The 24,697-nt window shown below is 42.8% G+C and overlaps 1 protein-coding gene across 1 annotated transcript in view; it reads left to right on the forward strand.

Annotated features, from left to right (window-relative positions):
• CLVS1 (clavesin 1) overlaps positions 1 to 18,305 on the forward strand; it is a 101,982-nt gene extending 83,677 nt beyond the window's left edge. The window contains exons 4-5 of the mRNA XM_075706039.1: positions 979 to 1,214; positions 18,218 to 18,305. Coding sequence (XP_075562154.1) covers positions 979 to 1,214; positions 18,218 to 18,305 — 324 coding nt within the window. The remainder of the gene's footprint in view (positions 1 to 978; positions 1,215 to 18,217) is intronic.
• Positions 18,306 to 24,697: the final 6,392 nt, after the last annotated feature.

The raw sequence follows: 24,697 nt of genomic DNA on the forward strand, positions 1-24,697 counted from the left end.
TGGTCTGGATTGAATCAATAACTCAGCCAGGGACCAGAAAGCTATCACTGACAAAGTGTAGATACATTTTAATGGGACATGCTCAGGGATAGAGAGAATTGGCAATGTGGAGGGGTTGTCAGGCCTGGCTGAAGTCACCTGCACTGAGGGAAACTTCAGCTCAACTCTTTTTGTGGCAGTAAAATTTCCTATTTCATTCCTTCAGCAAGTGGACTCTTTTCACATGGTGGTAACTCATTTCCACAAAAAATGCCCATGCCTGAAGGCTGTTTGCTCACACTGCAGAAGAGGCAGGTCTTTCCCACTGAAATCCATGTGAACTGTGGTCCTGCAGACATCTTGGCCATTTGTCCTCTACAGTCTATCAAACAACCGCTGGATCATCTCTCAGAAGGACCCAGAGCCCACCCTGGGGTGTTTCTGACCAGGCAGGACAAAGGTAGTACCAGCCTGAAAGCAAAGAGGGATTAGAGAGACAAATGTCGCTGAAGCAGTGCAAAGTGGCGACACAGACCTACGCTCCTGGGAAACGTCAGTCCCGAGGTGCAGGTCTGTGTCGCCCTCTCAGATGCTGAGGACCTGCTCTTCACATCTTCTTTCAGTAAGCTCCACTATCTCCCTTTTCTTCTCACCACTCTTTGTATGAGCCTCTATCCTCTTACAGTAGCAATAATCTGTCATTATTCCTGACTTGCATTTTCCTTGATCTGGTACTTAGGAAAGTGAAAGTGTCATGTGCCAAAAGCAAGCAAATCAGGATTTGTCAGAAGTGGTCCCAGCTTAATTCTTCAGCTGCTCACCCCAAAGCTAATCCCCCTCCTCCTGCCCGCCTGCACCAGCCCTGAGCACTTCAGAAATTCCCACCTGAAACTGCAGCATCAACTAATGACTCTCCACGCCGCATTAGTGCTGCTGTTATTGTACTTAATGAAGTCAGGAATCGATGATGACTTTGAACTTTCTTTTTATTTGTTAAAGATCTTTCTTCATGGTAACAACCTGAACAGTCTTCACCAGCTAATACACCCTGAATGCCTGCCCTCTGAATTCGGGGGGACTCTTCCTCCATACGACATGGGGACGTGGGCTCGAACATTACTCGGTCCTGACTACAGTGATGAAAATGAGTACACCCACACCTCCTACAACGCCATGCACGTGAAGCATGCGTCCTCCAACCTGGAGCGGGAGGCCTCGCCCAAACCCATGAAAAGGTTAGCACTGTCTTTGAAATCATCTCTCATTTGGCTTTCCAAGCTGGTTTGGCATAAATTTAGCAGGAAGGGCTCATCTGGCTCGCAGAGAGGCTGTAATTTGGCAGACATTGACTGTAAGGAGTGCTTCACCCTGGACTGCGTTCACGGTGTGGCAGGAGAAAGGAAGCCTCTCTGTGGAACCATAATTACTCGTCTGATTACTGTGAAAGAAAACAAGGGGAAATTAATGAGCCTCTGCACAGAGCATCACAGAAAGTATATCAGTGAGACGCTTTTCTGTATGGCATAGTGCGGCCAGCAGCACCACTTCAGTGCTGGTTCCTATTACTTGCTGCTGCTGTGGTGCTGCTGACCCCAGTTATTAACGATAAGGGTTTTACCTCCTCGGAAATGCAGCGCTTGTACGATGAACACCACTGCCCTCTAAAGGGAAAATGGGTTAGTCTCCTCCCGCTGCTTCTGCTCCTGCTTTCTCTGTCCGGCCCTGCTAAGGCAGCAGAACTGCTCTTTTAAGATCTCTGATTTTAGATCTAGTGGTTGTGCAATCAGCTCTGAATGCTTAAAATTGCACCTCTCGAGAGTGTCACCCTCAGTAATTTGCACTGGTTGCGGGGATGGGGTGAGGAGGGTTGGATACCTGGCACAGGTTTGTGGGTGGTACGGCAGAGCCAACACCGGCTATGGCAAGCGATGGCTGGGTTGGCTCCGGAGTGTAACATCTGCCCTTGCCTCACCCTCCGCACCACGCTCCTCAAAACTACTTTCAATGCAGATCGCAGCGATGCTTTAACTCACTGCTGCCACTTGATGAGTGCGGTGCTCACAGACACAGCGTCACTCTGCGTGACAAGGAGCGGCCATCATTTTGTCACAGCAAAATCAAAGCTGACAACACAGACAAGCCATAATGTCATGCAATTAATTTTAAAAGTCTTTCATCTTCAGAGGAAGGAGAAATGCATTTTTGATTCGCAGCTCCCTCCCAGGTCAGAGGGATGCCACGCTGCTGCAGCTGCCAAGTGAAGCCTCGTGCTGGAAACAGGCACACGTACAGCTGACGCTAAGCGCTGTGAGTCCCACCGCTCACAGGGCCACGAGACTGCAGGGCTACGACCCTTTGAAGGGTTGCAGCCATGGCAAGATGAAAAGTGGTCATCTGCATAGTCAGCAGTTCTCACTACTGACCGCCAGCCAAGACTGGGAGCCAGGATTTTACTTTACACAGCCTATCCCAGACAGCTGATTTTAAAATAACTTTTTTTTTTTTTTTTTTTAATATTAACAGTGGAACACACTGAATGATTTTAGAAACATGTTAACTAAATATCCCATTATTATTAAAACATATATCAAGAGTGTACAATTTATGTAGCTTTATAGAAAGAAATCTTCAGTTTTTAAAGCTCCAAAGTGTTAAGAGCTGTTCACAGGTAAATCTTTGCTGAGGATCAAATCCTCGGCTGCAAAGAAGGGAGGGTCTTATCATGCCCTCAGGGGAGAACCCCAGCTTGAAAATGAGTTCAGAGCCAGAAAACCCTGCCTCGAGGCAAAGCCTTCTTTTATAATCTGTTCACTAATACAAAAGTGCATTAATACAAATATGGTGAGTGGATGAATCTAATTTGTCATGTTGCCTCTGGGCAGGCTAGATCTAACTTTTAGCCTAATTTCGTTACTCGGGCGGTTAAGTGAACCATCTGATCTTGTACCCCGTGGTCATTACTGGCTGTTAGAGGTGAAAAGTTCAATGCTTCGACAGATTTTCTCCTACGAGTATTTGCTTTGGTTCTTATTCCCCTGAAATTATGGTTTGGCCTAACTTGAGGTAAAAGCCTATGCTTAGGAAGCATAATTGTGTGTTTTATTAGATTTATTAGACCAGATTTATAGCTAAGCCCTACTGAAAGCTCTACAGACTTCTACCAGCATTACGTGTCTTTATATATCCCCCCTCCTTGCTTCTTTAGGTTCATACATCTCTAACACAACGAGTCTCAGGCCATGGCTGAGATTCCTGGATACTCCAGGGATGTTTACACTATGCATAGGTGATCTCCTAGCATTAGTCTTCATCTTAAATATAATTCCCTCACAATTGCTTTATCATTTTTTACCTTATTAAAGCAATTTTGCAGTTTCATTAAAAATCTCTCCTCTCCTCCTCCACTCACAGCGTAAAAATCTTTAAACTCTCGAGTAAACATGGTGTTGCTATGCTGAAATGTTGGGTTTAACAAAAAAAAGTGGCTGACCTTTTCTTTAGCGCTTATGTTTCTCTGAAAGGGGTAAATATATGAAGACTGAGCCTTCTTGGGTTTCTGTAATTTAAGGATGAAAAACCTTGCTGAACAATTATGGGTCGTCTTCTCTCTGACTGCCCAGATATCACTGCAGGTTTACCTGCCCAGTAATTAGCTGCCAAGGAGGGTAGTGCTAATGAGAGGTGGATTTACCCCGGAGGCTGGGGGGACAGTGGTTTCTCCCCTCCCTGGAACACTGTCCCGCTGCGTGACAAGGTTGCAGGTTGCCCCTCCTGGCTCTGCAGCCATTTGCTGTAAAGCCCTACAAGCATGTCCTTGCTAGAGCTGCCACTGTACCAGCGCTGTGTTAAAGCTTTCTTAATCTTGGAGCTCAATGCTACTAGAATATCTTGGAGTCTTGCACTGTGACCACAGAGAAATGTCCCTGCGCAACGTAGTACTGCCATCCTACACCTAGAGAGAAGCTCACCATGGGCGCAACCTACTCCAAATATAGTGTCTAGCAATTTTAGTAGCAGAGATGCTGAGAAATCAAGATAGGAATTATAGATCTGGAAGAAAAATGCCAGGAAATGGAATCGGAGAGTAAGTGACCACCAAAAGTGTCTACCTTTGTACCCACTTAATCGATGTTAGAAAATGAATGCTGAGGGGGAAAAAGAAGGCATTTTCAAGATGCCAAACTGAGACCAAACTGAAGACATCACCTGGAAATTAAAATAAGTCTCAAAATGCAGACCAGGAGAAAACGCGGCACCGAGCAGCAGTAAGAGGGAGTGAAGCTGGAGCAGGTATATGCCCATACATTTGCTTCAAGACTGACAGCAGTGCTTTGGCTCCTGTCACCAGGTCAGATGCATATAAATTGAAACAAGTGTATGTGAAAGTTGTGAGGAGGGTGAGGAGAGCAGAGGGCATATTTTTCCAGCAAGATGCTATGGAAAATAGTGGTTTGTTCAGCCTCACAGAGCAAAGGTTGAAATGGATATGATTGTTCTCTACAAATACAGGAGGAAATAAAAACTGGGGATAGAGAACAGGTACTTGAGAAACAGGGCAACTTAGGCTTGAGGTCAAACAGGTATAAGCTGACCAAAGTATACCTTGGCTGCAAATTAGAGATGTAGGTTTGCTAGTCATCAGAGGAGTGAGTTACTGAAACAGCTTGTCAATATGACAATCTAACTGATAGACGGGTGAAAGGTCTGATATAAGGTCTGATATAAGGTGACTACCAGTGGTCACAGGAGACTAGGCGTGCCCCTCAAAGTCTCCTTAGGTTCCAATTTCTGCTCCCCTTAACAGCAATGGGACCAGAACATTACCTTCTCCCCAACCACAGGCAGGGGTGGTTTTTCCTGTGACTTGAAATTGCACAAGATTTGTTCTCAAAAAAGATTTCTTGTTTACTTCAGAGAATGGGGGCATTGTAGATAGGGAAAGGATTGAAAATCCTCTTAGAAAAAAACTGCCACTGAATCTAGTTAGCAACACCATCTTGAAAATCTTGAGATTTGATCTATAATGTGGAAAATCTTTAATCAAAACCATTGCAATTGTCATTTTTCCACCAGTGGCCACACTAAGCCCCACTGGGGCAAAATCAAAACAGTGGAAATTGCACTCCCATCTGCAGTATTATCTCACATCCTGGGAAAAATCCCAGAACCCAAGAACTGTATGAACAGATGGGAAACAAAGCAAAACAGCTGATGACTCTACATAATGAGTCTTAATGGCCAGGAAAAAACAACAAAAAAAGCAACAATAACAAAAATCCATTCAGAATATATCTGTTTATTAAGATTCAGCTCAGTGAAGTTTGAAATGGGCAAGGTAATAAACATGCAAACCAGCATTAATATAGTAATAGCAAAGTCAGTTCAGTCCAAGAGCTTGGCCGCATCTGTTTGATAATCCTGGGAGCAGCAATGGCAACAGACACTTCTCCTGTCTTGGGCCATCTCTTCTGAACGGTCTGCATCCATGCAGGGAGCCTGTCACTTAGGAGCTGTGGGATTTGAGAGCAATGTAAATGGTGTGAAAATTCAGAGCACAGGGAAGAAAATCACCTCCCTTTCAGCTGTGGCCAAACCTTCTGTGAGGCCTGATGGTCAGAAAGGGGCCTTGGGTTGCTTTAGTCAACAGGGAGCTAGCACAAAAGCAAAGCATTTGCCTGAGGCACTCAGGCTGGCTTTTGCTGATGAGCTGTTGTTTTTGGGAACAGCTGGAGGTTTTATCTGGGTGTGCAGTGTAATGAATAGTTATGTTGGATGGTTAAGCCTAGCAGTTAGAGTCAGAGACTGCTCTGAGCATATCTCTGTGCCAATAGGGCATAGTCTTTGGCCAGCCACAGTGGGAGAAGCATGTCCTTGACTGGTTGGGTACCTAACCGCAGTGAGGGAGTATCGCCAGTTGGAGAGATGGATTCAGTGACTGGGGGACATGTGAAGGAGCTCAGTTCCTTGAAGCATTTCCTTTTTCTGCGATGCCACCCTACTGTTAAACTTGGGTCCAGCCGCAGCAAGGGGTTACTTGCAGTAGCACATTGCCTCCCTGTGACTCACTTTTCTTTACAAGATCTGTCTTTCTGCAGCTGCATCTGGGTCACTTCTTGATGTCTGAACTTGATCTTCAGTCCAAGTGACAAAGACTGTTCTCTGCCTTTGCCTGTTCCCCGTGCAGTCACCAAGCACAGCCTGGGAGATGACTGTTCCTTCTCTCTCCCAGGCATCAAAAGAGCACTTGCTTTTAACCTGCTGCCAGTGCAAACAGGTCTGAAAAACCTAGTGCAATTTAAAATTGCCCTGCAGAGAAAGGAAATTTTACCTAACAGCTACATATATGTTCTGACCAAACAACCTGTGCTTTTTAATCAAATTCATTTAATCAAAGTTGAAATAAGGGTAACTTTAATCAAATTTGCAGTTAAAAATTATTCTTAGGATAACACAGATTGCAAAAGTATTACCATCACCAAGTCAAGCTCATTAGAGATTCAGGAAATTCAGAGTTAGAGTAAAACTTTTAAAGTTAAACTTTTAAAGTAGAGCCGAGCATGCTAATTGTGAAAATGTACAATTCATGCATGAAGACACCGTTAACTTTTCCTGCTGTGAAGTAGAAACTGGAGTGCCTAAAGATGCGATGACCTGCCTGGTGGTTCATCAAAAGCCCCCATATCAGGCATTTTGAAAACACAGCGAAAAAACCTGTTGGAATTCATTGCCTCACATTGTTGAGTCAGAGCACGTGGAGTTTTATGTCCCAGATTAAAGTGAAAGGATTTTAAAGTACAGATTAGGGTTTGCCATTATTGCCTCCTGATGTGTGCATTTTGAAAAGGACTGATCTTCAAATGAACTTGTTGCTGAAACTAATTGTTAGTTCTCAGAAATGGGATTCTGCTCCTGGAAAGAAGGGTATCACAACTGGTATACACTAATGCCGACTGGAACAGTTTTAGATCCAAAAGGGGCCATTTGTGGGGGTGACATATATAAGGTTTTTATTTATTCAGACTGGTTCCTCCATATGCCCAGCTGGGCTGTGCAAGGCAGACCTTTCTAGCTGTTATCCTTGGTGTGACCTTAATGTTCCTTCGCCATATGTTTCTGCTTTTATGGGTCATGTTTTACGCGGGTTCACAGTCAGCACCAATTTACTGCAGAAATAGTAAAATACCAGCAAATAAAAATCAGTATGAAAATGTGTGAAAACTTGTCACTGCCCATGGCTGGCACCTGGGTTGCTCTGCTTGTAGCTGGGGTGCATTTCCACATGTGCAGGGGGAACAGGGAAAGACTCCATGTAAGCTTTCTGTTAAAGTAACTCTGTAATATGAGACTTATGGTGCAAAATTTATTTTCACTATTTTATTATTAATTATTTCAAACAATGGAGAATTTCTGAATGCTTCTGTGGAAATGTTTCCCCCGTACGCAGATTAAGAATGAGACGTGTCTTGATAGTAAAGCAGGTGTCCCAGGGACATGCATATCACATAATGTATGTATTATCTAGCGACATAGATTATTAGCTGTTAAACAGTTTTATAGCTTTTGACCGGAATTCTGCTAATACATCAGAGAGAAATGGAAAGGAGCGGGTGGATCTGGCACATTAGCAGGTCCCGGGGAGGCTGCAGGGGAGACAGTGCAGAATATCCTCAGGAGCCAGGAGTGAGAGAAGCCAAGGAGGAGATCAGAGTCGCAAAGCAGTGCCTGAACCAAGGACAGGAGGGATGGGTAGCTGGGCGCTGGGGGTCCCCTGGGACAAGGCAGTAAATCAGTTGCTCTCTGAGGTTATTGACAGCATGGTTTTCATCTGTTTACAGCACTCAATTACCAGTAACCAGTGCACGGGTGCACAAACACAGGCTGGAGGTGGGAATGGCAGAACCAGGGCTGTTCAGGCTGCCTAAAATATTGCATTGTAAATTATGTCTTCAGCTGGCTATAAATTTGCCAAAAGTTTAGTAGTTTAGATTAGAGACATGACACTTAATAAAACAAATGGTTTTACACTGCTTATGTCTTTTGCTGCCCTGTGAAAAATCCACCTACATCTGGCTGAGTTACAAGCCTTTGAAAAGGCAATTCACACATGCTCTGTAGAAACATATTTAATTTTAGCATTTAATGACCCCAAGGATTGCCTCATGCTTTAACTTAGCCTCCCAGCATAAACAAACTTGTTCAGCTCGAGTTGATGGTTCAACGCTCACAGTGCACATCTCCTGTCTGGGCCATGGGGTGCAGAGGGCTTTTGTAATTACAATTTTTACTTGTGTTCACAACTTTCCCTGCACTAGGCCAGGCTGTAGCAAGACATGGAGCCGGGATTTGGAAGACTGACACCCCATGCTCTTGGGGCTGCATCCTCCCTCCTGTTGGAAGGAGAATTGGAGAGATGAGGATTCAGCAGTGAATCCAGCTGGGATACTGGGAACTAGGGGCATTGGATGGGAGCCCCAGGGCAGACTGAAAGATGAGGCAGGCATAAAGGACTGGAAGCAGCTGGGCTAGGAAACACACCTGGTGGGCAAGCAAATGGGGATGCTTAGGGGGAGGGCTGATGGAGACCAGGAATGATCCTTTGGTTAAGCCTGTTGGGTGCCGCCCTGGAGAAGCGGATCCTGCCCTCCCTCTCTCCCTGAGCCCCTGCGTCAGCCTGGCAAGTCACTTAAACCAAATTTCACACAGATGGTGAGATTACACGTTGCTTATTTTCAGCCTGCCAAGCTATAGACTCTGGGGTCTAATTTCCAGAAATACTCAGCGCTCACCTGCAACAGAAATCAATGGGACATGTGCTTTGAACACACAAGCTGCCATGTAATGCTGAGTGCTCTGCAAAATCAAACTCTCGGCACTGGGAAATGGGCACCCCACATTAGAGGAATACTTGGATCCTAATCTCACTGCGCTTCAGCTCTCCACATGCAAAACAGAAATAAAAAAACCCCTCACAGTCATGCTATGGCAGTAAATGAATTAGCATTTAAGAGGCACACAAGCACTGTGTTGATGAACTCCACAGAAAAGCTCAGGAGGGAATTAACAAAGGCTATCTTCAGAGCAGGCTTGGAATAATATGCAGCAAATGTGTCACAGAGTCACACGCTGAACCACTAGAAGAAAGCAAGATAAATAGCCACTTATTAGCTCGGCGCTATCTACCCTGAGCACTGAGGGAGGAAAGAGCCCTCCAAGAAAGAACAGTGGGTGTTCCTGGGGCTGGGGTGCAATGTGGGGGTCACAACGCCCCCACACACCCAGCTGAGTGACTGCTGCTCCCACAACCTACATTTTGGCTTTTCCTGCTGTGACGGAGTTTGACTTTCCAGCCTAAATAGTACATCTGCAGGGTTGCTTTCATGCTGCAGTGCTGTTCTTGCTAAGGACAGGAAACTTCGGATGTAGGACAGGGGAGTGAGATGACTGACGCCCTTTGCTCTCGGGGCTGCATCTTCTCTGTTATTGCCACAGAAGTGAAGAGACTGTGAGTCAGTGGCATACCTGGTTGGGATATGGGAAACTGGAGTCACTGGCATGGGATCAAAAAAGGCAGACTGAAGGACAAGGCAGGCATAAAGGACTGGAGTGCCTGAACAGAGGGACTGGAAGCTGTTGGGCTAGGAAGAGCACTTGGTATGCAAGGAAATGGGGATGAGGAGGAAAAACATGAATGGTGATGACAGGAGTGTGTGTGTGTGTGTGTGTGTATAATATTCATAAAGTGGGAGAAGAAATTTTTCCTCATTACTTGGCCTGTATTTCTTTTGTTTGGATATAATACAAATTATTTTCTTCATTACTTAGCCTAAATTTCTTTTGTTTCGATATCATATTCTGCAGAGTCTCACTGAATCTGGTGTGAATTGGTGCTGACTGCTGCTGTAGTGTTGTCTCTATCTGGCCTCATGGCTAGGCTTACCTTTTGGTGGGTGACTTATTCCACCCCAGGGACTTAAGGGTCTTGAGGAGCTGTGGAGGAGCCAGTCTATAGAAAAGAAAGGAAATGGAGAGTACAAGCTCTCACCCACGCCTTTCCCCTGCCCTGGACTTAGGATGTGACTGAGGCAAGATCTTGGCACAGAAAGTCCAAAGCACTTAGGAGCAGGAAATAACAGGCACATCCACACTGATAAATCAAAAAAGACCAAGGTGTGCACACTAATTCCAAGGTTGGTGGTGCAGACCAACTCCTGTCTGTATTGCTTGGGGGTAGCCCCTGCTAGAGGAGTCTGGCTGCATTTGACCTGCGTAGCACCTGGCTCTTGCTCTCCTCTGGGTCTCAGTGGCCTTCAGGCGTAAGGCTGTATATGCTATGTCAAATACTTGAGCATTTCTGTATGTTTTTGTAGTTCAGAGTGTCTGCAGTAAGCTGAGAATTGTTTCATAGCCCACCGGAGAACTGTTTTTACAGCAAATGCCAAAGGCTATGCCCTGCTTCCCCCAGGGTGTGAGCTAAGGGACGGGTTGGGACAGGGTGCACACCTGGCCAGGCCATGGTTAGAGCCAAATGCAGTGCAGTGTCATCCCTACTGCTTTTTGGGGCAGACCCTGCAGCGAGCTGTGGTCAGGGTTTGCGGTGGGGAGAAGTAGCTGGGGCCAGCTGTCAGGAGAGGAGGAGCATGGAGATTGCTGGTGGGCACAGGGAGGACAAGGGGTCTCGTGCTGGGGGTTCACTCTGTGGCAGTCGCCTCTTCAGCAGCATAGATGCACTCACAGAGTCTTCACACACGCAGTAAAGCACAGATCTGGGCCATGGTCACCATGGCTTTGATGTGCCAAGGCACCACCCAGAGACCTCTCCCTAGGATGTGCTAACCATCAGGGAGGAAGATGGCCACTGCTGCCACGGTGGCCACAAAGCCAGCTCCGGTTTGGAAAGCACAGCACCTTGTCACCGTTTTCCTGTGGGTTAAGCACTGGGCTGGCAGTAAGGTCAAGCTAGAGTTTTCATGCTGCTTTGCCCCTTGACTCACCACGTCGGTGGATCACTTAACCAGTTCAGCTGTGCCCCTAGACACAGATGCTGCTTCATCTCTTTGAAATGCTGAAGCTGGTGTATCAAAGCTGCCCCTCCGGGCAGGTCTCTGCAGCATGATGATGTGCTGTCTTAATGCAGAGCTGTGAGCCAGCGCAAGTGCAGAAGCTGCAGAGTTGCATTAGCAAGAGATTTCAGCAGGGCTTAATAGCCTGGGCAGAGAGCCACACTTCATGGCTTCTGTGCTGGAGTTGTGCACCGCTGAGCAGAGCTTGCCTGCATCTGCCTGCACCTCCTGCGGGAGCATACATGTCTTTCAAGATGCCTTGCCCATGCATTTCATTTTCAAGTGCTTTAAATACTAAAAGAGCACATTTTACCACAATTACTTCACACCTGCACATCTGCAGTTTCTGTAATACCAGGGAAAAAAAGGTCCTTGGTTTTGCCATCTGATGAAGACATACTTTTGAGGGGTGTTGCAGAGCACACTCTGGGGTGCTGCACCCCCCTCTGCAGCCTAATGGGGAGGGAGAAGGGCAGAGAAAGAAATGCCCCTCAGACCTTGTCAATACAAAAATTCACGGGTGTGATTTTTAAAAAAACGCTTATTATGTTCTGTAAAGGGAATGAATAACTGGGAGATGAACAGCCCTGAGGTGCTGGTGAAATGGGAAGGGAATTAGAGGGAAATGAGCAGATGGGAGATGAGAGGTAGATGAATAGAGACACACGATGCGAGCTGATTGATTGGCTGCAGTGTGTCACTGAGAGCTTGAAGCTTCCTGCACTTGGGGAAAAAAACATGCCACCCTCCTCCTTCCTCCACAAAACCCTCCAAAGGAAGCCCAGCACAAATGTAATATGTCCTTGCTCCTGTGGGCTGCAGCACATCAGCATCGCTGTGATGAAAAGCATAAAATGAGGGATCAGAGAACTGGAAGATGTCTTTTAAGGCAAGCATGCCATGATGTGCTGGCAGTTGCTGTTAGCTCAGTGCAGGATTTTGGTATTTTATTTTTTATGGGAAACAAAACATACCCAACAGACGTCAATTCCTGTGAGCTGATTCACTCCAGCTGTACTCTGACAACAGCCTCTGAAATCAGTGCAGCTAGAAGGCCTGCATTCAGTCTTCTTACATGGCTTTTGACTGAATTTGAGATAGTTGCATTAAAACGACCACACACACATAAAACCATCTGCTCTCTTGATATTGATGTACATACCTATGCAGTGCTGTCATTTGAAATATATGGCTGACCTGCTGGAGAAACAGCTGGATAGTGTTGATTTTCCAGACTTTCAAATATTCTTGCTGAACAGTAAAACAACCATGGGGGTTTGATTGATGCTTTAAATGGAGCACACTCAAATGGTAGCTAGGCTTCCAAAGTGAGACTGAGAATTCACTTCTCTTTCCATCTTCATTCTGCTCTCCTAAGCAAGGTTATCTAGCCTAGGAAACTAGGCTAGGAAAGTCTATGGGCATTGAGTTGTCTGTTAATCACTTCAGACTTAGTTCCCGGCCCAAGGTGATCGCGTTGTACTTTTACAGGAGCTAAGTTGCCCACATGTGTAAGGTTAAAGAAAGACAGGCATGGGATCTGCCAGCTAAGGGCCTGACACAGTGATCTTATCTGTGTGATACAAACAATTGTCTGCTTGCATTTAAAATTTAACTCAACCAGATGCCCCACACCCAAGCATCTTCCAAACTGGTTACTGAGAATTTTTAGCTGAGAAGGGAAGATACTGAGAATTTTTAGCTGAGAAGGGAAGAAAGCCAGAAGGATTTGAATTCAAATATACTTATTTATAATTCCAAAGTTGCAGCACACACCGGACATATGCCACATTTCAGGTGTGTATTGAAGGTAATATAGTGTGAGGCAGTCATGGCTATGATATGTAGGAAACATTGCCTCCTAATTCATGGAACCTGTTCCCCCTGGTGTTAACAGATGAGAACTCATCAGAATAGGGACCAGAATGTAGGTAACCCAGAAATCCTGTGTTTAGAACAGGTCAGATGAATTACACCCTCAGAATGTCTATTTATCTCTGCCATTTATAGCACGGAGTGACCATAGATGTCTGATGGTGAGATGAATCACAACACAAGTGACTAAAATGTAGTGATATGAGGAGGAGGCCAATGAAATTACTATTTCCTGCTTAGATGATTAGTTCATATCTGGCCCAGGCCAAAATGACTTTGACATGTTCTGAACATTACAAACTAGTTGCATTCATCCTGCAGAAACACCACCACAGGTGAGGCTCTGCTGCCTAAGTATAGGCATCTTGTATGATTTTAGGCACTGTGATGTCCTCTTGGCCTCCATCTGTTACTCCAGAAAGATGTGAGTCCTCTATAAGTCTTCTATAAATCCTGGGTCATAACAGTCAGCCATGGAAGGTTGTCTTGGATATCCTAAGATGTCTTAAATGGCAGTAGGTATCTACGTTCAGCAGCTGAATGTCATCCACACTGTCGAAATTGACACCCCAAAGGCATTATGGGCTTGGAAAGAAAATCATTGCCCTGTCAGGATAGAGAAACATGAATTGGGATGGTTCAGAGAAGCTGGTATTTCTATGGGCACAGAATCACAAAAAGGTTGAGGAAGGGACCTCTGGAGATCTTCTACCCAACCCCCTGCTCAGAGCAGAGTCAGCTAGAGCAGGTTGCCCAGGACTGTGTCCAGATGGATTTTGAGTATCTCTAAGCATGAAGACTCCACAACCTCTCTGGGTAACTTGTTCCAGTGTTTGTCCATTCCCCCAGTAAAAATATTTGTTCTTATGTTAAAATAGAAGTTCCTGTACTTCAGTTTGTGCCTGTTGCCTCTTCTCCTGTCACTGGGTGTCACTGAGAAGAGTCTAGCTTCATGTTCTCTACTCCACCCCATTAGGTATTTGTACGCATCGATATGCAAAGGCAGCAAAATATGTTTTTGTCTGGTGCCATGAAATTCTGCTTGCCATAGGGCACCAACAGAACAGCATCCACAGCACTTACAGGGCCAAAGCTTAAACTGAGCTTTCCAAACAAGGGAAATTCTGTATTGTTTATTTACCATTTTATATCAAAATGGCTGGAAAGTTCTGTACTGCTCATTTACCATTTCACATCAAAATGGCTTAAACTGTTGTACAAGTTCTGGTGTTTTTGATGGAAAGATGGTTGCAAATGACAAGGACTATTTAGGGCAAAGGTACTTTGGTGCCTGACTATTTTTCAACAGGAAATTAAGGTGGAGTTAGATACCTAAAAACCTTTCAAGAACCATGATCAGATTCTACTTAAAAATTTGAAACATGATTGTAAAGTCCTCTGAAAAAAATGTTAATGCATTTAAAACAGGTAGCAGTAATTTTAAAACAGAAACTGGTCTTAATCCTAGGTTTAATACTAGAGTCAGCATAGAAAAAACCCTAAATATTGTGTAAGCTTGCACATACCTAGAACACGACTGCTTTCCTTGAACTGAATATGTGTGTTTGATACACAAAAGCAAGATGAAATCAACATGTAGGGTACATTCTTTCAAATAGTATACACTCTTGATATATGTTTTAATAATAATCATAGAATCATAGAATCATAGAATCGTTTAGGTTGGAAAAGACTTTTAAGATCATCCAGTCCAACCATTAACCTACTAAGTTTTGGGGCCAGTCTTCTTTAATATCTTTATCAATGATCTGGATGAGGGGATTGAGTGGGCTCTCAGTAAGTCTGCAGATCCCACCAAACTGGGTGGGAGTGTCGATCTGCTGGAGGGTAGGATGGCCCTGCACAGGGATCTGAACAGGCTGGATCGATGGGCCAAGGCCAACTGTATGAGGTTCGACAAGGCCAAGTGCTGGGTCCTGCACTTCGGGCACAACAATCCCATGCAACGCTACAGGCTTGGGGAAGAGTGGCTGGGAAGCTGCCTGGCTGAAAAGGACCTGGGGGTGTTGGTTGACAGCTGGCTGAACATGAGCCAGCAGTGTGCCCAGGTGGCCAAGAAGGCCAACAGCATCCTGGCTTGTATCAGGAATAGGGTGGCCAGCAGGAGCAGGGAGGTGATTGTCCCCCTGTACTCAGCACTGGGAAGGCCGCACCTGGAATACTGTGTCCAGTTTTGGGCCCCTCAATACAAGAAAGACATTGAGGTGCTGGAGTGTGTTCAGAAAAGGGCAATGAAGCTGGTGAAGGGTCTAGCACACAAGTCTTATGAGGAGCGGCTGAGGGAACTGGGGTTGTTTAGCCTGGAGAAGAGGAGGCTGAGGGGTGACCTTCTTGCTCTCTACAACTACCTGAAAGGAGGTTGTAGTGAGGTGGGTGTTGGTGTCTTCTCCCAAGTAGTTAGCGATAGGACGAGAGGAAATGGGCTCAAGCTGTGTCAGGGGAGGTTTAGGTTGGATATTAGGAAAAATTTCTTCATGGAAAGGGTAGTCAAGCATTGGAACAGGCTGCCCAGAGAGGTGGTGGAGTCACCATCCTTGGAAGTGTTCACAAAATTGGTAGAAATGGCACTTTGGGACATGGTTTAGTGGACATGGTGGTGTTGGGTTGATGATTGGACTGATGACCTTAGAGATCCTTTCCAACCTTATTGATTCCTAGTTTTTACTTTCATTAAAAAATAATCCAGCCACCAAGCCAGGAAACACAGAATTGCTACTCTACCCTTAATTGTTTTAGCAGTGGACTTGGTAATGTTAGGTTAATGGTTGGACTGGATGACCTTAAAGGTCTTTTCCAACCTAAATGATTGTGTGATTCTACGATTCTACATTTTTAATATTTATCATAAATGAAGAACATGAAAAAAGTCTTTTAGAATCTTGTTGAGAATTTAATAATTTTCTTTTTTTCCTACATGAAATTTAAGTTAAAAACAAAAGTGGAAACATTTTTCAGCAAATGAAAAACTGAAGCATTTGGAAAATGGAAATCCAAACACAACAGCAAGTACTTTATTGTGGTGCCTTGGAAAATAGTGATGATTTTTCAAATCATTACCGTGCCCTTCAGAAAAAGTCTGAACGGCTTATTTTAGGATAGGGGACTGAGTAGCTTCTAGCAGAAAAGGAAAAGAGATTGTTGCTACAGAGCTTGGCATATACTAAAATCTCAGTTGGATCCATCTTCATGTTATTCAGAAGTGCTGGGCATAGCAATTCAATCATTTGGTATCTTGAACGTGGAGGTCAGGTGGGCTGCAATGCATTTACTCACTGCTCTGGCTATTGTGGCTGTGTGTGAAAAGGAGCAGTGTGGGACCTGCATACAGAGTTTAGGATTACATTGCTCCCAACCTGGCGTGCATCCGAGTACCAGTATGGGAGAGAAACCGTTATCTTGCTATTACAGATGCAAGAATTTTTTTTTGTGTGTGTGTGTAATGAGTTGAGAGCAGAGATAATCAGTAGTGACCACAAAAGGCAAAACTGCAAGATTTTTCACATTTGACTTAGAGCAGAAGCTTTGCACTGTATGCGGGCAAATGCTGCAATGGATCTGCAACTTTTTATATTCATTGTAGGGCAGTGGGTCAGACAGAAACAATACATTGGTGACAAGTATTAATCAGATACTATTTAATAATAATTTAGTCCTGTAGTCCAGAAAAGAAAATAAAAACCTGTTGACACTGTGATTTGAATGCATTCTGTGTCACTTTCAAAGCCACATGATTAGCTTTTACTGCCACATACTAGAAGAATGTAAATTGCCATTTTGCATAATCTCCTGAATCAGCTGCTTTTCTATATTAAAATGCAGTCATAAACATTATGCATGTCACATTACTGTAAAAAATACACAGTGAAAACATTTGGGCAAACATATTTGCTTTGAAAATTTTGGCATAAAATCTTCCCATTGAGTATCCAGTTTTTGTTATTTCTCTTTAGAGATTTTTTTTTAATGACAAATTTTTATTATGCTTTAATGAAAGTTCCAGGCATAAGAAAAATAATCATACAAGTTATTCACAGTCATGGTATTCAGTCCTGATCAAGTGCTGCAGCACCAAAGGATGCAATTTATTAATGATTCTTATCAAAAGAGAGGTGATATCTAATCTCATGAAATAGCTAAGGCTTAAACTGAGTTTACCATAATGAACAACTGGGAACTACAAACACATCCTGTAGGGAATGAGAGCTACCCCTAATTCTAAAAGTAATCCATGAGAAAACTGGCTCTTTAAAACAATACTATGCACTATGCAAATGCCTCGGCTGGATGATTTTAGTCCTACCTTTGAAAAAGTTCCCTTTTTAAAAGCTCCCAATTCACAGAGTGATTTTGCTCTAAAGCTCACTGCCCACTCTAAACTGGCAGGCAACTCCTAGCCTGAACCAGAGAAAGCAGAGGATAAGAAATCTCTGTAACAATAAACTCATCAGTTCCTCCTTGCATATTTCAGTGAGCAAACACTGGAGCACACAGACCTACAAAAACGTATTAGTCCTGAATATTCCTACTAGTTTAAGCCCATTCAGCTTTTGTCACTGCAAGAAATCATGATGCTCTGCTTTCTCTAGTGTTTACTCATTTTTTACATGTTGGGGTTTTCTTTGTCCATTAGCAGCAAAGGATAAACTATTCTTCCCACCTTCAAGACAGAAATTAAGTTAAAATGGACTAGCCCTGTATAAAGTTCTCCTTCAGAGATGTAGACAAGGAGATAAACTGCAGGACTGGGCACAGCAGAAGCCCCCTCATTGTCATATTAGTTCTGGCTTCTTCACTCATCTTGGGTAACTCATGAAACTTCTGCCCCTTAAACTCCTACACCAGGAAAATGTGATTTATCTACTTGTCTTTCTTGAGATTCGTAACAAGAATGAGCTGAGACTCACTCCTGCAAGCACTTGTACAAATGACTTTGCTTGGGCAAAGTATTCCACAAGCAGTTTTGCCTAGGAAGAGATTAAGGACCACGAGATCTCATGGCAACTCAGGCCCAGGCCTTTAAGTGGCTGAGTGCGTTCAGCATTATGGATAGTAGCTAAGTGCTAAATATTGTGAAAGCATTCGAGACATGCAATGAGTCACATTCCTGTTCGTATTCAAAGGAATGCTTCTCAAATTCCTTATGTGTTCCACAGAAAGGAAATAAAAAGCCATAAAGGTGAAAATGGACAAAATCACAAATCATAAAATGCAGCAAAGGGACTCCAGGAAGGTGGGTGCTCCTGCACCAGCCTTCGCTAGCATGTGTGTCTTCTTGCTTTCAGGTCCCAGTCTGTGGTGGAAGCCGGCACGCTGAAACACGAAGACCAGGGAGAAAACGAGAACACCCAACCGCTGCTGGCTCTGGACTGAGCTCCCACGCGCCCAACACACAGAGATACATTAACAGACTTCCACTGTACCAGAAACCCACAGAGCACGACACACACACACAAACACACGCACGCACGTGTTTTGCTTGAGAACAAGTCCTTCATGTTTCCTGAGCAAGTTACAACTGTCACCAGCTACCTGTCCGTGCAGCCAATGCTGAACAAAACCAGAGAAATTTCTATTGACGTAGGAGTCTGTCCATATACAAAGATTTTCTTTCTTTCTTTTTTTTTTTCTGACTTACGACATTAAAATATTGAAAATGATGGGACTGCATTCTCTGTTTAAAGAAACCAGGCTGTGTCAGTAGAAGTTTTCCTGAAGCCTCCAGCAGGGATGCTTGGTTTTATAGAAGCGAAGCTTAAATGTGTTTTAAAGAAATGCATCTCAAATTTAATCTTTGCACTGTAATTAGTGGCCTAGTCTGGCTCAGAGGGCAGAAATAACAACAACTATTGCTCAAGTTTTACAGAAGGATTTGCATTAAGAAAAAAAAAAAATCAGTGCCAGCATAATGCTATTGAACATGACACTTTGCGACTGTCTCATCCATGCTGCTTATAGGGGGGGTGACTTATTTCGGTATCTAGCAAAAATTATTTTTAACTTTTGAAGCCCTTATAAAACTGCCAGCTAACTGGAATGAGCTGTGTGGGCAGCAGACGCACACAATTTGAAATGCAATTATTTAATTTTAACGATGTGTTTTTCCACAGGCAGCTCGGGAGCCTATTAGATGTGTGTGTGCGTGTGTGTGCGTGTGAAGGGGGGATGCTAGGGAGACCCATTGGACACATTCACCAGTGATTAATGGTTCAATCCAGATTGTTTCATTTAGGTCACAACTGGAAATGAAAGCTCTGAAGGGCCATTTACCCCCTTCCCTCCTGCAGTCAGTGAAAGGTGCAGCCAGAAGGGTATGCTGATTGCAGATGCGGGCCATGGTTAAAATGAAAAAGGAAAACTTAGTTAATTATTCAGTATAAGCTTCTGCGAGAAGGAAATGTGGAAAAATAGAAGAACTGAAATGCCAAAGATCAATTTGTTATTTCTCTATTTGCTCCAGCAGCAAAGAAAGTCCCATCTCTTCATTGAAATGGAAATTGCGTTAAAGAAATAAAAGAAAAATCGTTATCAAATTGCATGTGCAGTGACTTTATTTCCTAAAACACTTACAACCACTGTACACACCTTTAGTCTTCAATTAAATTGCCATACACTGACAATTTACTAGAACAAGCAGCTGGCAACAAAAGGTACCAGTGTAAACCATATATGTAAAATGAGATGATAATGTGCACAAGAGTTTTTAATGTGCCTCTGGAACATCCACTGAATTCTTAAGTGATACACTGAAGTGATAATACAGTTCAACTGGACATGGTCAGCCCTTACAGATGGAGTAACAAAATACTGCCTTTATCTACAATATTTTACGCCTGTACAGGGCAGAAAGGACATCCCGTGAGATCCTATCAACACACCTGGGATTTACCCACTAGTATTTGTACAGAATAGCCTCATTCAGACTAATCTCCTTCTGTAGCAGCACGTCATTGATACAAAGCCTGGCCTCCATGATAGAGATTGAGTCTTTAAGGCATGGATGGTCCCAGCAAGGCAACACAGGAGCCAGAAAAAGAAGCAGAAGCTTGCAGGAACATTAAACAAACAAAATGACTGAGCCCATTTATCTTTGGGATTTCTTCCATTCCCCCTCCCCTGACATTACCACTTATTACAGAAAAGTAGGATGTCAACTCCTGGTAACAGGACACAGCTCCCTTCCTTCCCCTGGGCTCACAAAGACTCACAGGCATTTGCATTTGTCACAGAGAACTTGCTTAAAAGCAGAAAATAAAAAAACACAAACAGTCAAAAAAAGACAGACATTGGCTATTATACTGCAGCATTAATGAAGCAATACTTTGGCTTACAATTTTTCTCTGTTAATACACTTACCTCCACTGCCATGGAATCTTTGTGATGACCTGTTACAATCACTGTTCATTCAGGTGGGATTTGTGCTGCCCAAGAAGCGCAAATATCACTGAAATCTAGCCCTTGAGGATTAAACATCGCAGAAGATTAGATTTATTTATTCTCTTCAGCTGTGACATGAATAAATACATATGATGTCTTGTCTATAACTTTATGATGCTTGTATTTAACTGAAGGATCTTACACAGACTCTGCTTGGAAGCAAAGTAACTACAGGCAGGAAGGAATCAACCCCCTAACATTGTGATGAGTACGTACTGCCTTACAAACAGGAGACTATATTGCCCTTCTCTGTCATTTCCCTTGGTAAATAAATCTAAAGAAAAAAAATATTTAAATTGCAAAGGTTCTCCATTTAAAAAAAAACATTTCCATTCACTTCTTCCCTTGGCATTTGCAATGTTGAAAAACTTTTTTAAGATGAAATACAGGTTGGTAAACAGGAATACCTAAAATAATATATCACTCGTTCCCTGCATAATTTCTGTAGTTTGCTCTCTCTATATATCCCCCCCATGCATATAGTTAACCCAGTAACTGTACCTAACAAAAAGATATGCTCTCAGCTGCTTGACAGATAGGCACAGAGTAGATTCACTTCAGCGTTGCAGGAGCTATTCACAATAAACCTTGTTGTATTCAAGGCACTTAAGATTTTAAATGGCCAATATGTCACTACACAATTTAATAAACAGTGCTACTCTGGCACACACACAATCTGAAGGATGGCACGGATTTTTACAAATAAAGCTCCAAAGCTTTTACCACTCCTTTAGTATTTACTCTGACCTATAGAAACTAAAATGCAACATTAATAAAAATATTCCTAAACCACAAATTTTGGTTTCAACAGTTCTTGATTTTTTTCTTTAGAAACTATGTCTTTATTTTACAGAATTACAAAATAGCTAATGATTTGTACTGCTTGATCACTTTACAGAGATACAAAATACAGCATCTGACTAAAAAAACTACCAGATTTTAAAAACTTTTTTAATATGACCCCCCACAATAACGAGTACCTTATTTCTAGTTTTGCACGATTCCTCTAAAACTCTCCAAAAGTATTGTTCTGTTTTCTTAAGCATGAAACTTATAAATCTTTTCAGTTTTCATGATGATTAACTGACAACTGTTACTTTCTTGTACATTGTGTATAGTCTCAATGTTACTTTTGATACAGACAATACCTGAAAGCCTAATTACCATAGCAATCTAAAACTGACTCTTGAGCAGAGAGGTTTTATCAGTTTAATAGTCAAAAAGGAAATTAAAGTGCACACCTCCAGAAACTGGTTACACTAATTTATGGTGCAAGCACCATGTGTTACATGGCATTACAAGATTTAATTACCTAGTAAAATACAAAATCTGAAAAGCATTCAGTTTATGGGAATGTAAAGCTCTTATCTGTATTTTGCTTCAGCAAACATGGCATTCTGGTCACGATACTTAGTGCAGATGCGGTCTCTGCAGTACAAAACCACTGAACATTAAACAAATAACGTGACTGTTCAGTGTCTTTTGGACAACAAAGCCAAAGCTGTGGAGACTAAGTGACCTCAATGTCTCCTTGCTTAGTGTTTGTCTCTCACAACCCTCCATAAAGATGCCACTGCTCTTGACAAGCCTTGAGCAGCCTAGCACACCTATCCACACCCAGCTGGTTTTGCAGGCGAGCTGATAACAGCCAGCCCTAAGCATCACCAGTGCAACCTCAGGTCTCTTGTTCCTGTTAGTGTTCTTAGAAGTTAACAGCTGAGGGTCCTGCACCCTCCATCTCCCATTAAACAGTACAGACCCAAAAGACCAGTGAGCTGCTTAAATACCCAACCAGTTTTCTTTCTTGAAAACAGGCCTTTTTACCATATAGTAAATTCTGTATGGCAAATACAGAGCCTACTGTAAACAGTACTGGAATAAGAGTACTTCAGCATTATGTCATACATTTCAAGACAAGGAAAACACCATTAGGTCAATTAAAGGAGCATTCTAGCACTCTGCAGGATGCTGGCAGCAGAAGTTAATACAAGTTAATAACCTGAAGCCCTTTGTCTGCGCTGCATTCTGGCAGGAAACCAAGTTAGACCTTGTCCTTCTGCCCAAAGCAAAAGAAATTCTTCATATTTTTTTTTTTTTTTCTGTTGAATGGCCACCCAAGGGCAGCCTAGAAGGAGCCCCTGGAAGGAGGTGCCCCAGACTCTGACTGGGTAGAAAATGGATATCGCAACACAAGCTTTTGTAATGATAGGAGAAACAGCAGTTCACCACATAATCCTAAGGACTGTCAAGCGCTTTAAGATCTGAGCCTACAGATGTCACATTTGCACAACATCTTTCAAAAATCACATTATCAAACTGAAGGTTGCCTGCTAACTAAGAAAACTATTTTGATTAGAAGAACAAAGCTTCACTAAGCAGCTTATTATGCAAGTTTCTGTTTGCATTTCCAGGAAGGCAAGAGAAGGCCACACTTGGCAAAAATGAAATCTGTTAATATATAATGTTTTCCTTCTGCTGATAGCTAGAGATGCACTTACATATATATTGTTTTATAAAAAATAGTGGTTGATTAAAGATTTGTTCATAATTATGCTAGAAAAATACAGTTACTCAGGTAGAAAAAAAAATACAAAACACACATAACCCATTCACATTGTCTACAGTTGATAACACAGGGACATGTTCTATGCCTAAAGCAGCTAACATTAAAACTGCATACTGATTTTCAAAGTTGGTTGTGTGCATATGTTTGTAAATATCTTACATGTTGCTTCTCAGATAAAAGCCTAGGAAGTATTTCCCAGATGTAGGTGACTAACTGACTGGTTTTGTACACATAATACAGGCATGGCAAAAACATCTGCACATTCCTCAGTTTGAAAATCCAGACCTATTGCTCTTTGGCTGACAAGATTTGTATTTTCAAACTTGCAGCCAGAAAAACAATACATATCAGTGCTGTATCAGTATGAAACAAAACATGGCTTTCCCCCCCCCCCCCCCCTTCTTTTTTCATTTTTTAAATCAAGTCCTCTGTGATTGCAGAATGCTGTTCTTATCTCTTCTAACCCTTACAATACTTATATTCTTTGTATGCTGGATAAATTAATCCTATTTGCATACTCCAAAGCAATTAAAGCTCCTCTGCTCCACATATCGGAAGGAACCCCTTAAATAGCAGGAAGGGTGCGTCTCTGTTGTGCTGATAACTCAGGGTGCCACACATCCACAATGAATATCAGGCGATAATTTTCAGCATCCTGCCATACTTCATGTTCGAAAGAGTCATCAAAAATCAGAACTTTCCCTTCTTCCCAGGTTCTGCAACACAAAAAAGGACATGCTTTAGTGTAATATTCGAAGTGCTGTGGAGCAGGCAAGATATATTAGCTCTGAAGATGCCCTTTTACACACAAGAATTATGTAAACAGTATATATTGCACAGTCAAGATTTCAGTACCTAATATAAAGAGATTGGAATATCAGAGTTTTAATTGAAATAAACTACAGAAAGATCAGTCTAATGGACCTTCATATTACTGAGGGATTCATTTGCAATATTTGTTATATACTTTTAATGAGTTGAGTCCCATAAGCAAGGAGCATTCATCAGGCTCACAGGTATAATGCTGGTGTAGTAATCAACTTCTTTTCTAATCAGTTACATACATAATGAGTACTGGAAACTGAGGGAATGACCAGCAATATGGTCGTATGGTTTGAAAATAAATTACATTAAATCAATCTGCTTTTTCTCAAAACCAGAACAACAGAATTAGGCCCTGATCATGCTTAAAATTTCAGGGATGTTAACAGTCTTGTCCCGTAAATCCATTCAAAGCACAGAGTGTAAAGATTTTTCTTCAGCGGAAGGTTGCAATGCCATAGTGCACACTGGGTTAACTATACTATTAAAGCTGAACTGGAAGGATAAGACCACATAACTTAAAGCTCCTCTGCTTGCCAAGATCACTGAACAGATGTAAGTACCCTGGGTGAGTGTTCATTAAGGCATGGAAGAGCCAAGTTTTAACAGCAGTACTTTTCCAAGATCTGTACCTCTGTTGGGCACAAAAAGGGATGCATACAATTTTTTCAAAGTGGCTCGGTTTTGAGCACCTCCATTGTTTGAAAAATTAACAAAATTACCAGATTTAAAAGCAATGGCAAGACGTAATGTAGGAGGGAGATTAATTGTCAGAAGAATCAGTGTTCCTGTCAGTTTTATGAAGGATAGAATCGCAGAATAATTTAGGTTGGAAGAAACCTTGGAAGGGCATCTGGTCCATGCCTCTGCTCAGAACAAGACTTAATGCAAAGTTAGATCCAACTTTGAGGTTAGATGAAGTATCCAGGTTCCTGACTAG

This window comes from Pelecanus crispus, chromosome 2 (assembly GCF_030463565.1).
Source record: "Pelecanus crispus isolate bPelCri1 chromosome 2, bPelCri1.pri, whole genome shotgun sequence".
NCBI classification, from domain to species: Eukaryota; Metazoa; Chordata; class Aves; order Pelecaniformes; family Pelecanidae; genus Pelecanus; species Pelecanus crispus.